This window comes from Colobus angolensis, unplaced genomic scaffold (genome assembly GCF_000951035.1).
Source record: "Colobus angolensis palliatus isolate OR3802 unplaced genomic scaffold, Cang.pa_1.0 Scaffold552, whole genome shotgun sequence".
In the NCBI taxonomy this organism is placed as follows: Eukaryota; Metazoa; Chordata; class Mammalia; order Primates; family Cercopithecidae; genus Colobus; species Colobus angolensis.
The window spans coordinates 800201-817987 of record NW_012119066.1 but is presented as its reverse complement, the minus strand read 5'-3'; the positions used below and the strand labels follow the sequence as shown (position 1 = coordinate 817987).

General features: G+C 46.7%; 1 protein-coding gene across 2 annotated transcripts in view; it reads right to left on the bottom strand.

Annotated features, from left to right (window-relative positions):
- Positions 1-528: 528 nt before the first annotated feature.
- Positions 529-17787, bottom strand: part of EDAR (ectodysplasin A receptor) — a 101068-nt gene continuing 83809 nt past the window's right edge. Inside the window, exons 6-12 of one of the 2 annotated variants that reach the window (XM_011961462.1) lie at positions 17022-17108; positions 15236-15361; positions 15065-15139; positions 14750-14822; positions 11565-11724; positions 10016-10076; positions 596-944 (exon numbers count right to left, since the gene is read on the bottom strand). In XM_011961462.1, the coding sequence (XP_011816852.1) occupies positions 622-944; positions 10016-10076; positions 11565-11724; positions 14750-14822; positions 15065-15139; positions 15236-15361; positions 17022-17108 (905 nt within the window). In that variant the 3' untranslated portion in view covers positions 596-621. Of the gene's footprint in view, positions 945-10015; positions 10077-11564; positions 11725-14749; positions 14823-15064; positions 15362-17021; positions 17109-17787 lie in introns of both variants that reach the window. The other variant, XM_011961461.1, reaches the window with a different exon arrangement.

The following is a 17787-nucleotide window of genomic DNA, read 5'->3' as shown; positions in this document are numbered from 1 at the left end:
TTGAGTCCTCAACATTGTCTCATTGTTCAGTGAGTTAATGGTGGGCTGGTAGGCTGGCTGTATGAGTGAGTGGATTTTTTTTTTTTTTTTTTTTTGAGACGGAGTCTCGCTCTCTCGCCCAGGCTGGACTGCAGTGGCCAGATCTCAGCTCACTGCAAGCTCCGCCTCCTGGGTTTACGCCATTCTCCTGCCTCAGCCTCCCGAGTAGCTGGGACTACAGGCGCCCGCCAAATCACCCGGCTAGTTTTTTGTATTTTTTAGTAGAGACGGGGTTTCACCATGTTAGCCAGGATGGTCTCGATCTCCTGACCTCGTGATCCGCCCGTCTTGGCCTCCCAAAGTGCTGGGATTACAGGCTTGAGCCACCACGCCCAGCGTGAGTGGATATTTACTCTGCCTGGTGAGGTACAGGCGAGCATGTGAAAGTAGCCCAGCTCTAGTCCTTTATCTTTGGTTAAATTGGAAGACAGGCCTTATTTCATCTGGCTCCTTGAACATCCTAAGGCACATGGTGACATCACAAAAGCCTTGATTCTTGGCAGTCTTTTGGCACCACTCACAGCTCCAGAGCCCTCATTGATCCTTGGCTTGTCCTGGGAGGACAACCCACAGGCATGCTTTTCAGGATGCAGCATGTGGCTGGGAAGCAGGTGGCACAACCCCCGCCCACTCCAGTATGTCTGCACACAAGGACTCCACAGCATCCAGCCGCTCAATCTGCACCAGTTTTGTGAGCAGCTCAGGGATGCTGTAGCCTGCCGTGCTGATGCGGTCAAAGAGCTGCATGCCGTCTGTCATGCCCCCAATCTCATCCCTCTTCAGGCCGAAGCTCTCGGCGAGGTGGCGCCACGTTTTCACAACAGCCTTCTCAGAGTTGTACGTTGAGCTGAGCATTCGGCTAGTTTTCTCGAGGCAATCAAATGGCAGCTCCGTGGGGCTAAGACCTGCAAACACCAGTGGTCACAGTTAGATGCTGCAAGTCGCAGTCAATAGAACGTCAACACCATGAAAAATTATTTAAATGAAATAAAAATTATTGAAAAAAACATTAAAAAATCATGAAACAAAGCATGCAGAAAGCCACCTAAAACAAATGCATAATTTAAGGCAAATGACACCTAGAACGCTGCCAGCCACAAGAGAGGGCTGTGCATGTACCCTAACCCTGGTAATAGCCCCTTCCCCACTAGGAAAATGACTGCTCTATTGACCATGATAATAATTCCCTGATGACCATTTTTAGCAATTCTCAAAGACTTCAAGACAAGTTATCCTTAGTTGGGTAACCCTGTCTCCCATGGGGCTGGGCTGAGGAGGGGGTCAAAGAGACAGTGTCATGTCTCTTTAGGGAACAGCAGTCAACTTTGTAATGGGTGCTCTCAATGATAGCCCCAGATTGGGGTTATCTGAACCAAGTCACTGCCAACTCAGTGGTCTGATGGTTTTTGGGGTTCACTGTACATTAGACTCACCTAGGAGCATTTAAAAACTTGATATTGCTGCTTCTGGAAGATGAGTAGATATAATTTTCCCTAATCCTCCCACTAAGTGCAGCTAAAAGCCCTGAACATTCTGTATAAAACAAATACAAGAAGTCTCTGAAAAGTGGAGAAAAGAAGACAGACCAACTAAGGACCTCGATATCTAAGGATGGTGGTGGTGGTGAGTTCCCTGGGTTTTCTTTTGCCTCATAAATTCCAGACATGGGGCAGAAAAGTCCAAAAATCCAGAAATAATAGCAACCACAGACAAAAACAGCCCCAACAAAAGTCTTCTCTCTCTAGTCAGAGCACTAGGAAAAGAGCAGCCTAGCAAGCATAAAACATTTAGACAATAATTGCTCTATTCCAGCCAAACACCACAGAAAAACTGTGTCCCCACTCCATCCAGGGTAGCAAAGACTGAGTGGGGAGCCTAGACTTCCACCCTCACCAAGCTGTAGCGCTGTGCCAGGTGGTGTCAGGAAAGGCCATGTAGGGAGATGGGGCTTTCTCATCAACCAGCTGGTAACAACTCCCCTGCCCCTGTGGTGACCGTGTCAGGAGCCATACTCCCAAACCCCAAGTAGCAGTAAAAAGGAGTCCCCTTGGGTGTTAGTGAAGGTTGAATGGGGAATTTGGATGTCTACCTTCACCTAACAGTAGCAAGACAGCACCCTCATTCTGCCACAGGGCTGTCTATCAAAAGGAGCCAGCTAAAATAGAAGGCTTAAATAAGACCCAGAGTTTCATATCAGGACATAAAACTACACAGGTTTCAAAGTGAATTCACTCATCATACCAAGAACCAGGAAGATGTCAAATGAGTAAAAAAAGAAAAACAATAGATGCTAACACTGAGATGACAGATGTTAGATAATCTGAAAAAGGTTTTAAAGAAGCCATAATAAAAGTGCTTCAACAAGCAATTATGAACATGCTTAAAACAAATGCAATAATAGAAAAACAGAAATAGAAAATAGAGAAAAAAAGAAATCCTCAGCAAAAATATACAAAATGTACAAAAGAAATGAAAATATTAGAACTTAAAAAATACAATAACCACAATAAAAACTCAGTGGATGTGTTCAATGGCAGAATAAAGACAGAGGAAAGAATCAGTGAGGTGGATAATGGAAGCTAGCAGTGGAAATTACTCAATCAGAGAAAATAAACTGAAAAACACAGAGCCTTAGGGAACTGTGGGGTTATAACAAAAGAGCTAACATTTGTGTCATGAAGTTTCAGAAGGAGAGGAGAAGAGAGTGGGACTAAAGTACTCAAATAAATGATGGCTTAAAAGTCCCCAAATTTGTAAAGAGATACAAGTCTACAGATTCAAGAAGCTAAGCAAATCCCAAACAGGATAAACCCAAATATATTCATGTCAAGATACATCATAAATGAACTTCTGAAAACTAAAGATAAAGTCTTAGAAACAGCCAAAGAAAAACAACGCCTGACCTAGAGAGAGAAAACAATTAGAATGACAGTAAATTTATAATCAGAAACCTGGAGACCAGAGAGAAGTAGCACAGTATTTCCAAGTACTGAAGGAAGAGAACTTTCAACCCAGAGTTGCATACCAGGTTGCAGTGAGCTGAGTGAAAATATCCTTCAGGATGACATGAGAATATCAAGACATTTCAAGCCAAAGAAAAATTAAGAATTTTTCAGCAGCAGACCACCCTAAAAGAAGCAAAAGGAAATTGTATAAACAGAAAGGAAATAATAAAAAAATGAAACGAGACATCATAAAAGAACATAGTGAGCAAAAATTCGGGGAAATAAAATAGACTTTCCTTCTCTTTTTACGTTTTCTGAATTAGGTTAGGCAGTTGAAGCAATTTATGTTGTTCTAAACATATGTAGAGGAAATATTTACAACTACTATAAACATGGAAGGTAAAGGGACAAAGAGAAAGGTAAAGTTTTTATACTTCATTCAAACTGGCAAAATAATAACACCAGGAAGACCAGACACAGTGGCTCACACCTGTAAACCAAGGACTTTGGGAGGCTGAGGTCGGCAGTTCACCTGAGGTCAGGAGTTCGAGACCAGCCCGGCCAACATGGTGAAACTCTGTCTCTACTAAAAATACAACCGGTTGGTGTGGTGGTGCACAGCTGTAATCCTAGCTACTCGGAAGGCTGAGGCAGGAGAATCGCTTGAACCTGGGAGGCAGAGGTTGCAGTGAGCCAAGATCGCGCCACTGCTCTCCAACCTGGGCAACAGAACAAGACTCCATCTCAAAAATAAAAATAAATACTAATAACACCAGTAGACTGATAAGTTATGTGTGTAAATGTAATCTCTAGACAAACTACTAAAATAACTATGGAAAAAGATAAAATCAAAACATATCACTCAAAAAACACCAAAGTCGAATTCTGAAATTTGTTCAAGTGATCCACAGAAAAGCAGGAATATAAAAACACAGAAATGAAAACCAGAGACAACGAACAGTAAACAAAATATAAAATAGCAGACTTAATTGAGCCCTAACGTAATAATGACTACACTTAATGTAAATGGTTTAAATACCAACTAAAGGCTGGGTGTGGTGGCTTATGCCTGTAATACCAGCACTTTGGGAGGCCAAGGCAGGTGGATCAGCTGAGGTCAGGAGTTTGAGACCTGCCTGGCCAACATGGTGAAACCCTGCTCCAACAAAAAAAAAAAAATTAGCCGATGTGGTGGTGCATGCCTGTGATCCCAGCTACTTGAGAGGCTGAGGCAGGAGAATTGCTTGAACCTGGGAAGCAGAGGTTGCAGTGAGCCAAGATCACACCATTGCACTCCAGCCTGCGCAACAGGAGCAGAAACTCCATAAAAAACAAACAAACAAACAAAAACCTAAAAGGCAGAACTTGGTAGAGTAGATTTTAAAATATACCCAGTTATATGCTGCCTACAAGAAACTCACTTCAATATAATGAGAGAGGCTGGTTGGAAGTAAAAGAATGGAAAAATACATATCATGCGGACTTCAATAAAAGGAAGGCAGAATGGCTATAACATCAGTCAAAGTAGACTTCAGAGGAAAAAAATCACCAGAAAGTGACATTTAATAATGATAAAAGGGTCAATCCAAGAAGACATAGCAATCCTAAATGAAGATGCACCAAACAACAGAGCTCCAAAATATGTGAAACAAAAACTGATAGACCTGAAAGAAGAGATAAGCCCACAATTATAGTTGAAAACTTTAACATTCCTCCCTCAGTAAATGATAGAACAATTAGAAAAAAATCAGCAAGAATATAGAACTTACCAACATCATCAACCAACAAGATCTAATCAACATTTATAGAACACTCCATTCAACAACAGCAGAATACACATTCTTTATAATTATGGGCCTTACACCTCAACAAATTAAAAGAATTGAAATTATACAAAGTATATTCCCCTACCACAATTAGAATATAAATCAATAACAGAAAAAACTTTACACATTTGAAAACTAGACAACAGTCTTCTAAATAATCCACAGGTCGAAGAGGAAGTCTCAAAGAAAATTTAAAAATGAATGAAAATAAAAATACCAGATGTCAGTATTTGTGAGACACAGCTAAAGTAGTACTGAGAGGGAAATTTATAGCAGAAATACAAAGAAGGAAAACTCTTAAGTTAATAATCTAAGCTCCCATCTCAAGCACTTAGAAAAAGATTAACAAAATAAACCAAATGTACATAGAAGGAAATAAGTAATTTAGAAATAAGAACAGTAATCAATGAAATTGAAAACAGTAAAGTAAAAGAGAGCAATATGAAAAGAAACAGTTATTTGAAAAGATCAATATAACTGACAAGGAAAAAAATAGATAAATAGATAAGACACAAATTACCAATATCAAGAAAGAAGCAGGAGATACCACTACAGACACCATAGATATCAAACCTAATAAGGGAAAACTATGCAACTTTAACTCTACACATATAGATTTGACAACTTAGGTGAAAATAAACAATTCCTCAAAAAACATAAACTATCACAACTTACCCAATGTAAAACAGATCATTTGAACAGACTTATAACTATTAAGGAAGCTGAATTTGTAACTGTAAAAATCTCCAGCCAAACGTGGTGGCTCACGCCTGTAATCCCAGCACTTTGGGAGGCCGAGGTGGTTATGTTGCTTGAGGCCAGGAGTTCAAGACCACTCTGGCCAAGATGGTGAAACCCTGTTTCTACTAAAATACAAAAATTAAGGCCAGGCATGGTGGCTCACGCCTGTAATCCCAGCATTTTGGGAGACCAAAGCAGGTGGACCACATGGTCAGGAGTTCAAGACCAGCCTGACCAACATGGTGAAACCCCATCTCTACTAAAAATACAGAAATTAGCTGGGCATGGTAGCACACACATGTAATCCTAGCTACTCAGGAGGCTGAGGCAGGAGAATCACTTGAACCTGGGAGGTGGAGGTTGCCAGCCTGGGACAGAGTGAGACTCCATCTCAAAAAAAAAAAAATTAGCTGGGCTGCGGTGGCATAAGCCTATAATCCCAGCTACTTGGGAGGCTGAGGCAGGAGAATTGCTTGAACTTGGGAGGCAGAGGTTGCAGTGAGCCAGGATCGTGCCACTGCACTCCAACCTGGGTGACAGAGCAAGACTCCGTCTCAAAAAATAAACAAACAAAAACTCCCCAAAAGACATCTCTAGGTCCCCATGATTTCACTGAAGAATTCTACAAAATGTTTAAGAAATAATTAATAGCAATTCTACAGTATATTTTCTAGACATAGAAAAGGAAGAAACACTTCCTAACTTACTCTGTGAGGGTAGTATAAACTGGATACAAAAACCAGACAAAGACAAAAAACAAACCACAGACCAATATCTCTCATGAATATAAATGCAAAATCCTTAACAAAATATTAGCAAATAGAATGCAACCATATAAAAAAGAATTGTACCACATCAGGTATGGCTTATTCCAGGGAGGCAAGGCTGGTTCAATATTTAAAAATTACTGTAATCCACTCAAAAAATTAATGTCAACAATTTATAAAAAGCCTAGAGCTAATATTATACTTAATGGTGAAAAATGGAATGCTTTTAAGATCAGAAATAAGGCAAGAATTTCTGCTTATGCTTCATCACTTACATTCACTGTAGTGCTGGAAGGTGTAGCCAGTGCAATAAAATGAGAAAAGGAAGGAAAAGGTATACACATTGGAAAGGAAGAAATAAAACGGTCCCATTTGCAGATGTGATTATCTATGTAGAAAATCCCAAGGAATCTACAAGAAGACTCCCAGATCTTATAAGTGAATTCAGCAAGGTCACAGGATACATAATAAACATACAAAAATCAATTGTATTTCTATATAGCTAATAATGAATGTATGGCTACTGAATTTAAATTGTCATTTACAGTTGCTCAAAAAATAAATGATATACTTATGATGTACATCTAGCAAAATATGCATAGAACTTGTTTTTTGGAAACTACACAATGTAGATACAAAAAATTAAAGTTGTGCTAAATAAATGAAGAGATATACCATGTCCATGGCTCAGAAGACTCAACATAATAAAGATGTCAAATCTTCCCAACTGATATACAGTTTTGTTGCAACTCATTAAAATCCCAGCAAGGCATTTTGTACATATAGGGAAGATTATTCTAAAACTTATATAGAAAGACAAAGGAACTAGAATAGCTAAAAGATTTTTGAAAAAAGAAAGTGGGAGCAGTCTATTTCATTTCAAGACTTATATAAGTTATTATATAACTTATACAAGAATCAAGAATGTGTGGTATTATAAGAGGGACAGACATGTAGATCGATGCAACAGAACAGCGACCCCAGAAAATAGACCTATATAAATATGCCAAACTGATTTTTGACAAAGTATGAAAAGCAATTCAATGGAGGAAAGATACTTTTTCAAAAAAAACAGTGCTGGAGCAATTGGATATCCATAGACAAAAAAATGAACTTTGACCCAAGTTTCATATCTTCTATAAAAATCAACTCAAACTTAACTGCCAAAATGTGAACCATGTGAACTTAAATGCAAAACATAAAAACTATGTGGACTTCAATGTAAAACATTAAGCTATAAAACTTCTAGAAAAAATTGTGGGAGCAAATCTCTGGGATCTAGGACTAGGCAAGAGAGATCTTAGATTTGACACAAAAAGCACCATCCATAAAAGGAAAACTTTATAATTAATTTCATAAATTTGACTCATAAAAATTTAAAGCATCATTCTGTGAAAGACCCTGTTAAGAGACTGAAAAGATAAGTTAAACTAGCTATAGAATGGAGAAAACATTTACAAAACCACATATCCATCACAGGACTAGTGTCTAGGATATATTGTTAAAAACCCTCAAAACTCAACAGCAAAAAATCATGTAATACCATTGAAAAATGGGCAAAAGACATGAAGAAACATTCGTTTTACTGAAGAGGACATACAGATGAAAAATAAACACAAGAAAGGATATTCAAACAATAGGGACATGCAAATTAAGACCACACTAAGATGTCATAACACACTTCTCAGAACAGCTAAAATAAAACATAGTCACACCACCAAATGCTGGCAAGGATATGGACAAACTAGACATTCACACACTGCTCGTAGGAATGTAAAAGGGACAACAACTTTGGAAAACAGTTTGGCAGTTTTTTAAAAAAAACAACCATGCAACTATCATACAAGCCAACAAATGCACTCCTGGGTCTTTATCCCAGATAAATCACGACTGATGTCCACGCGAAAACCTATACACAAATATTTATAGCACCTTTGTTCATAATAGCCCTTAAGTGGAACTAACCCTGATGTCCTTCAGCAAGTGAATGGTTAAACCAGCTCTGGTCTATTTATGCCACAGACTACTACTCAGCAAGAGAGAGGAATGGACTATTGATACATGCAACAACCTGGCTGGACCTCCAGTGAATTATGCTGAGTGCAAAAAGCCATTCACCAACGGTTACATACTATGTGATTCCACTTTTATAACACGCTTGAAATGACAAAACTGTAGGAATGGAGAACAGATTACTGGTTTCCAGGGGCCTAGGTGAGGGTGGGATGGGTGGGAATTGGCTGTGGCTGTAAAAGGGCAACAGGAGGAGTTTTTTGTATGGGAGCTGAGTCTAGCTTCACTGTGTCGATATCACTGTCCTGGTTGTGACTTCTTGTGTATGGTTTTGCAAGATGTTATCATTAGGAGAAACTGGGTAAAGGGCTTGCAGGATCTCTCTGTATTCTCTCTTACCACTGCATGGTAAGAAGTATCTCAAAATAAAAAGTTTAATTAAAAACAAAACAAAACAAAAAACAGAGACACAGATGCCTGGGATTCACCCCTGACTAATTACCTCAGGGTGTTGGGGCAGATTGGGTGGGCTGGATGGGCAGAGATGGTGTTAAGACCCGCAGGTGACTCTAATATTCATCAGGGCTGGGCACAGAGCACAAGTTCTCAGCCCTGGCTGAGGTTTGAAAACCCCTGTCCCAGGGTGTGAACTAAATATTTTTTGGAACAGAGAAGAGCTTGCTGGTGGATGGAAGGTGAGTCCTAGACCATCCTCCCCTGGGCAGCTGACAGCCCCAGGCCATGCCAGGTGAGATCAGGCAGGCTGACCTGGGGCATGTGTTTATGGAGAGATGCCATGTTTCAGCGGCAGCCAAGAATTCTTGGCCCTGGAGCTCACCCACAGTATAGTTATTTCTGGCCAACAAAGCACTGGACCAGAAAGCCTGCCAGGGAACAGGGGGCTGCACTTGGCCTACGGTGGAGTGTGGGGGTGGGAGGAGGGGTATTGGGGGCATTGGCGAGCTGCCCGGCGTGCAACAGGCTCCACTCCCACTGCCCGGCCAGATCAAGGAGTCCGAGGAGGGAGGCCAGCAAGGCCAGCAGCAGGAAAACTCCTGACCTCAGCCGCAAGGGGTTTATCTTTGGGGTTAATAAGAAGGAATTTAGAAAGAGGATTTTGCAGGAACTGGAAGTTGAGGATTAGGATTTCAGATTGCAGCACTGACGGTCCTATCCTGTTGCCTCTTACCTGCCCACACCCAACCCCAGGTTATGGGGAGACAGCCTGACTTGGCTCAGAAGGCTGCTGGGAGGGGAGGCTGGAGGCTCCCAGGGCCATCGGACATCGGGGACGCTTGACGGCAGGGAGAGGGAGGCTGAGTCTAGGATAAGTGACTAAGTGACTGATTATGTTTCCCAGATGACGATGCCAATGTGGAGACAGGCACTGGGGACACAGGAGTTCCAAGGCTCCATGGCTGCTGCTCCCCGACCCTGCATGTCCCTGTAGTGGGTGCCTGCACCGGGCTGTCTCCTGCCATGAGGGGAAGGCCCATGGAAGCACTGGGAGATGCCTTCTAATATCTGGGAGCCAGATTCTGTTTCTCCACACCTGAAGTCGGTTCCAGCGGCCGTTCTGACCAGAGTGCGGCAACGGGATTGGACGGCTTCCCTGAGTTCCCCTCACAGGAGCCTCAGGGCTCCGGGCACAGCCCTTATGTCTGCACCACCTCTCTCAGCTTACCTTCCACGACTCCACACACGTTGGCATACACATCCAAGATCTTTTTCCTCCGGCTTTGAATCTGTAAAAAAGGAGTCAGGAGAATTTTCACCTCCAGAAAGGGGCAACAGTAGTGAGGAGGCAAATCCTCCATGTCAGCAGGGGCAGGCAGCAGCTACGCCTGACACCGGAGACACTGCACACAGCCCCCGTGTCAGCACCCCAGCCCCGACACACAGGGAGGAGGGTCTTCTTCAGGTTTTCCCACTCAATCATCTTTGGGGTCCACCACGGGTGCTTCTCAGGCTCAGCTGGTTGGTCAGACTCGTAAGATAATTGGGGATACCCCTGGCATCAGTCTGTTTGAAAAGATGACGATGGGGACCCCCACTTGCCCTCAGGACATCTGTGCTGCAGCAGAGCCGTGTGGGGCTCCCATCCTGGATCACGTGGCTGGTGCCAGGAGACCAGGCCCACGGTGCACAGGTGCTCAGTGGCCCTGGCTGAAGAGTCCCGGGGCCACGGCTACCTATTTCTTTTGTAACAACCCACAGGCTTCCAGGGTCTCTGCAAGTGGCAGCCCCATTACAGAGGTCACTGAACTCGGAGCCGGCAGAGGATGGCATCCTATCAGGACCAGGCCGGAGCCAGGATCCCAACTGGGCATTTTTGCCATCAGTGATGTTGCCTAGCAACACAGCTGTCCTGTGACGGGGGTCTGCAGCCAGGGCACAGACTAGAGGGACGACCACAGGCCAGGTCCACAGGGAGCCCAAGAGGGCTCTGGTCATCTCTGCCCTCACCCCTGCCCTGCTCCTGGCCACAGTACATTACAGGGTGGTAGGTGATAAAACCCTGGGGACAGTTTCTACATGTGAGCCTGTTTTTATATTTTAAAAAATGCATACGAGAAAGGCGTGTGTGTGTCTGTGTGTGTGTAGAAAATTGCCTGGCTGGATAAAACCCAGTATATTTACAAGGATCTTTTTCTGCCCTCTGGCATTCCAAGTGATTTTACCTTTTTTCTTTTTGCTTATTCTTTTTCATGTTTGTGTATGAAGCTATATAATAAAAACAAAGTGGCTGGGCATGGTGGCTCACACCTGTAATCCTAGCGCTTTGGGAGGCTGAGGCAGGTGGATTGCCTGAACTCAGGAGTTTGAGATCAGCCTGGGCAACACAGTGAAACCTCGTCTCTACTAAAATACAAAAAAATTAGCTGGGCGTGGCAGCATGCACCTGTAGTCCTAGCTACTTGGGAGGCTGAGACAGAAGAATTGCTTGAACCCAGGAGGCGGAGGTTGCAGTGAGCCGAGATCGCACCACCACACTCCAGGCTGGGTGACAGACAGGCTGGGTCCCATCTCAAAAACAAAAAAAAGAAAGAAAGTCTTTTTCCCCCCTTTTGACTATCTTGCTATGAACCTGTCACTGTCCAGGTCTCCTTGCTTGGACTTTTGGGAGAAACACCCCGTCTTGCAGGAGAGCTGATTCAGTAAGAAAGTTCTAGTCTTGTGGCTGGGAGGGGGCCACATCTCACAGCTCATCATGGCATCTGCAGGAGCCTCACCCCGGCTGACTTGTTGCTGGTGGCAGACTTCTCCCTGGCCAGGTGAACCAGCGATAGCAGGCACAGCTCCGGGGAGCCCTGCTTGTCAGGGGCGGGCTCCTCGTCACTGTCCACACTCCGGCTCAGCAGCTGCTCATTCTCAGACGAGGCATCGTTCTCGCTGCAAAAACAAGAGCGATGGTCATTAGCAGCGCCTGGGGGGACTGCAGCCCTGACAAGTTCTCCTGTGGTGAACTTGTCCATTGCCCAGCTGTGGACAGTGGGGGGCAATGACTTGTTTTTCAACTGGGCACCTTGTGGGCACAGGACCAGGGCATGTGAGATGAGACAGATACACCGGAGGCTTCCTGCTTCCTTCCAAACAAGTCCATGGTGGGTGACCTGCAGGCGTCTAAGGGGCTGGGGCTGTCACTGAGGGTGGGAGGCATCCACGGGCCTCTCCTTCTCTGCTATCTGACACGCAGCGGCTGCTCCATAAAGGTTCATTGAATATGTCCTAGATCCCTGTATTTAATCCCAGTAAGAACCAAGTTCAACTGGTGTCTTCATGTTAAGCAAATAGATTGATGTGGCTGGCACTGAATCCATGCTGGCTCTCTGGAGTCATTGAAAAGGGAGCTGAATGGAGCCTTGTGCCTGGAAAGCCCCCTCTTGACTAGGGGGGTGACCTGGTTGACCTGTGTGCATTGCAGAGGGTGGCACAGCAAGCCCCAGCAGGTGAGGTGGGTGGGCGGTCGGATGCACGAAGCCCAGGTTCATGCCACCTTGTGGTTCACAGCCCACAAAGAACCCAGGGTCTGCCCTTGGCACATGTGGGTTGGAGCTTAAACTCTCTTAAAACCATTCCAAGTGTATGAAAAACAATATTCTTCTTTAGAGGCATCCTGCTTGCTTCCTGTGGTTTGGCTGAAGACCTTTTTTTCTTAAAAAAAGGACTGTATTTGTTAGTAACTAGGTTACAGCAGTGAAGCCCACAGGCAAACACAACCCTAGAGACAGGGTAATACAAAGAAAATGAGAACCATCATGAAGCCTCAGTGGGATCCACTTCCTCATCAGGCTTCAGGGCCTCACAAGGAGGTGGTAGGGCCCATCCCTGTCCCCACTTGAGAGCAGGTGAGGTGGAGCAGGTGAGGTGGAGCAGGTGAGGTGGCACCCCAGGTCCTGTCTCCACGACCCAGGGACAAACAGCAGAGACAAAAGCTCAGTGCCTTGCTGTCTTTTAATGTACAATTGTCAGGGTTCAATTTGTATTTAATATTTGTGTATGAAAGAAGTATATATTTTTTCCTAGTAGGGCCTCTGAATTTTCCCTGTCTTCAACTGCAACTCAAGTCGTGGGGGCATGTCTCTGCCCTTTTAATTTCTGGAAATAAGAAAAGCCTGAACAACAGAAGGGAGAGGCTGAGACAGAATGAGATAAGGCTGGGCTGGAGGCTGAGGAGCGAATTCAGTCTCTAGGGAGGCCCTATTTAAGAGTTACATCGGCCGGGCGCGGTGGCTCAAGCCTGTAATCCCAGCACTTTGGGAGGCCGAGACGGGCGGATCACGAGGTCAGGAGATCGAGACCATCCTGGCTAACACGGTGAAACCCCGTCTCCACTAAAAAATACACAAAACTAGTCGGGCGAGGTGGCGGGCGCCTGTAGTCCCAGCTACTTGGGAGGCTGAGGCAGGAGAATGGCGTAAACCCGGGAGGCGGAGCTTGCAGTGAGCTGACATCCGGCCACTGCACTCCAGCCCGGGCGACAGAGCGAGACTCCGTCTCAAAAAAAAAAAAGAGTTACATCCATGCAGGGTGACCAGGTCCTACCCTTGGTCCTGGGAGCAGCAGCTTGGATCTGGCACCTCCCGCCAGTCAGGCACAATGGGTCTTAGACCACAAATGCCTGCAGGGGTGGTGGTGGCTGAAAAACGATCAACTGGAATTGAGTCACTTGCAGGAAATAACCACCCCAACACATACTCCGCTTTTCTTTCCTCGTATGTAAAGACTTCGTATTTGTTTGCCTCCTGCCCGTGTGTCAGGGGTGTTAAGAGACACTGGAGTTTTCCAAGTGAGACAATGCACCTGGCAGTGCTCTATGAATGCCAGAGCTCCACACAGATGCTGGATCGATTATTATTTCTCGACAGGAATGGCTTTGCAAGGCGAACCACAGGAAGATCATGGGGTGGGGGCAGGAGAGGAGGGCTTGCTTAACCTCTGCTCTTCCTCTAACCAGTTTGGTGACCTTCTGGTGGCCTCTGTGCCCCATCTGCCAAGGGAGGCACTGTTGTGGGGGTGTCCTTCCAGCGCAGCCTGCCGTGGTCGTGGGGCAGAGGCTGGCAGCGGGCTCCAGGCGCATTGCCTGGCTGGGAGCCCAGGCTGTGGGGTTGATTTTTGGAAGCTACGCAGGACCAAGTCCAAATGACCATCCCACTGGATGAATAAAACATTGACTTCCCTCTTCCCTCGATTTTCGAGCAGGGGCTGCTCCCACACCTTCATGTGTGGTAAACACGGGAAAGGCCTCACCTGCCAAATCTCCTCCTCCAGAGGCCTCTTTACGCCACGTGGCTCCCTAGGAGCCTGGACTCAGACCCCAGCCCTGCTGCTCACTAATGTGTGACCTTGGGCAAGCGACAACTTCCACGCCTCAGTGTGGTGTCCTATAAACAGGGATGATATGAGCACCTTGCTCCTGCGCTGTGGCGGGAAGATGTGTTCACAGCCCTAGCCCAGCACCTGGTGGGCAGCAGGCGCCGAATGCTGTCAGCCACCATCACGGCGGTTGTCACCAGCATTACGGTGGCAGCAGTACTGGCACCGCCACGAGTGGTACTGGTGTGTTGGCTGCAGCAGCAGTCATAGAGCATGCTGCATGCATCCTTGGCTTATGTTCTGTCCTCCCAGTCTGGAGAAGGGGCATGAGGAAGTCGGATGTTAAGGAGGAAGGCCCAGGGAATTTGGCAGGGTGCAGGGACAGGAGCCTCACCCGAGAGCAGGCAGCTGTTCCCACAGGCTCCTCACACCGCCTGACCCCTGCCAGTCAGCAGAGAGGCGGCAGGGACTGTCTGTCGCTGAACATCCCCATGGTGTCCCAGGCTAGCCTGTCAGTGCACCCAGCTGCACCCTGGCTCCCCTCCCTGCTCAGGATCCACAGGACCCCAGCTTCAGCCTGGCGCTGGGGGCTTCCACATACCTCTTGGTGGGCTTTGCTGGAGTTGCTGTCAGCTTCTCAAATTCATCCTTCTCGGAGAACATCACCACGTTGTCTGCAGGGAAATGGGGAGGTTGGGGAGACAGGAGTTAGAATTGGCTCACGGCTCTGCGCTCAGTTCAACCCTGTTCTTCCTGTTGGGCAGAGCTGCCCGGTGTCTGCGTGGCACCACCCCGCGGTAAGCACAGCGTGGTTCAGCATGCGAGAGCAGAAGCAGCCAGTAGGCCGCTGCCGGGGACGCCCTCCACCCAGAGACGGGCACCACGCACATGGGTGTGGAAGGCCTGGCTCACAGACCTGGGGCCTCTTTCTTCTCCTCGTCCTTGCTCACTTGGGCCTCCACACTCTTCCCCGGGTGGCTGGTGCAACAGGCTGGGGAGAGAGGAGGGAGTGAGCAGCCAGGCTCTCCGACAGGGGGAGTTGACGGAGAGTCCAGGAGGCAGGGCACCGGCGCATGGGGGCCGTCACCTGGGGCAGAGGGCTTTGTCTTCAGGATGTAGAACATGATGATGAGGACGATGGCGATGGCCATGATGAAGATGGTGGACATTGCAATGATCAGGGCAGTGGCCAGGTGTCCTTGGCCTGAGAGTTCTGTGGGTGGAGAGAAGACGTGAGTGACCCAGAGCTCAGGATTCCTGCTGCTGCTCTTCCCTCCAGGACTACAGCCCCTGGAAGCAGTGTGCCTGCCCCTGGGATGCTTTCAGGGAACCCTGAAATCTGAGGTGCTTGCTTAGACTGAGAACCAAGTCCTCCGCGTTGGTTTTGGCTGCCAGACCAGGACTGCCCACAGCCCTGCTCGCTGCCCTCAGACTGGCCTCTCCAGACTTCTCTGGGATCATCTGGTTGTTCCTAGGGAGTTTGCCCTTGCTTCTACTACTTTGGGAACCTGAGGGCAGGGTTTGGTGTGGAGAGGAAGAAAGGCCAGTGAACAAGAGTGTCTGGAAATCAGCACAGTTCAAGTCTGGGTATTTCCAAACAAAAGTCAGGATTCCTCTCTTCTTCCAAGCTTTCATCCGAGCACCACCACCTAACTCCAGGATCAGCTCTGGATTCCGGGTTTGGCTCCATCCTGCACCTCATGCAATTTCAACTTAAGTGTCATTTTAAGAGCTCCAGGGCACAGGTGGTGCCTGGGCGGGGCCGCCTAGTCCACCTGCTCTGCCGCCTCCACCAGGCAGTCCCTCAGTCACCCTGGGCGATGTTGCTCACTTCCCAGGTTAATGTCGACCTTGGATTGCATAAAATGCCCTGAAGCTCGTTCTCATTCTCTAAAATAACCAAACAGGACTCTGATTCTCTTGAAGTAAGATCCAGATTTGCCACCACCCAAATAGGAGACAAGCATCTGAAGCTCTCGGATCATCTTGGGGGAGGTAGTGCCAGAGTTGAAAACCCCACATGTGGGCACTGAGCCTCCCCTGTGGGTGCATCTGCAGGAAAACCAGCCTCCCAGGATCATCTGGGGAATACCTGTAATAGCATTTGCATGCCAGGTCTAGATGACATAAGTGTTTTAATATTCTCCATGTTGTGAGCTCCTCCCCCCGGGGCCTGTGCAAATGAGATTCATATATTTGGACTCCCAGCAGTCCTGCCTTTTGCTCTGCGTTAGCATGTGAGAGGCCCAGTGATGAGGCTGACGAGCTGGGTGCTCTGAGGGATCTGGAAGGTACCTCATGGCTCACTGAGACCTGGACCCGAAACATGTTTCAATAACGGGCTGGCACTAAACCAGTGAGAGGGAAAGGCCAAGTCAGCTGGAGGGCTGACTCTGAAAGACATATTGAACTTTGGGCTCTTCCTCAATCCCTTCTTCCCTGGTTAGGGAGAATGAAATGTGCTTTCTGCAAGTGAATATTAAAGTGCCATGGTCAGCAGGTTTATATGAAAGCCAGTGATAGAACTGCTGTTGACTCCCAGCCAAACCAAAGCCCAGGACGCCTAGTCTCTCCTCCTGGCCCGGCTTGCAGCTGCCTGTGCTGCCCACCTGCTGCTCTGCCCCCGCCTTCATCACCAGCACCTCCCATCGGGCCCAGGACACCCATGGAGGAATCAACTCCGCTCCTTGCAGAGATAATGACTTCCTGCACGGGGTGAGGGGGGCACCATGTCATTCAGTTACATTAGGGAGGTGCGATCAGGTGGGGAAGCGCACCATAATCATTACTCATAATCATTTCCTCTCTTCTTCCGAGCTTTCATCCAAGCACCACCTAACTCCAGGTGATCGATACCTGAGCACCCTTCTCACCTTTGTGGGCATGCTGGAAGGGAGACAGGGTGCTGCTGCCCGAGGTGCCAGGGAAGTTGGCAGAAGCTCCTGAAGTGGCTCCTACACCTGCAAGGAAAATAGAGTCCCTCAAATGATCCAGAGAAGCTCCACCTTCAAAAACGCTGCCACAGAGCTCGTGGATCTTGATTCGCGATCATGAATGGGCTTGAGGCAGTGATGGCTGAGGGAGTTAAATATTTGTATGTCTTAGAGTGTTTAATGAACCCTAAAGAGAGTCATCGTTATTGTTCTTTTTTTTTTTTTTTTTTTTTTGAGACAGAGTCTCGCTCTGTCGCCCAGGTTGGAGTGCAGTGGCACAATCTTGGCTCACTGAAAGCTCCGCCTCCCAGGTTCACGCCATTCTCCTGTCTCAGTCTCCCCAGTAGCTGGGACTACAGGCGCCTGCCACCATGCCCGGCTAATTTTTTTTGTATTTTTAATAGAGATGGGGTTTCACCATGTTAGCCAGGATGGTCTCGATCTCCTGACCCCGTGATTTGCCCGCCTCGGCCTTCCAAAGTGCTGGGATTACAGGCGTGAGTCACTGCACCTGGCCCGTTATTGTTTTTTAAATAAAAACATTCATGTGATAAGTCTGCTAAAACTAAACAGTATGGGTTGAGGAGTTTTGCAAGCCTCACCAACTCAATTTTCCTATGCATGGAGACAAAGTATATGAAATCCATAAAAATAAGCAACATAGAATGTGTATATGAAATTACTATTAGGGTGATACAATACTTGA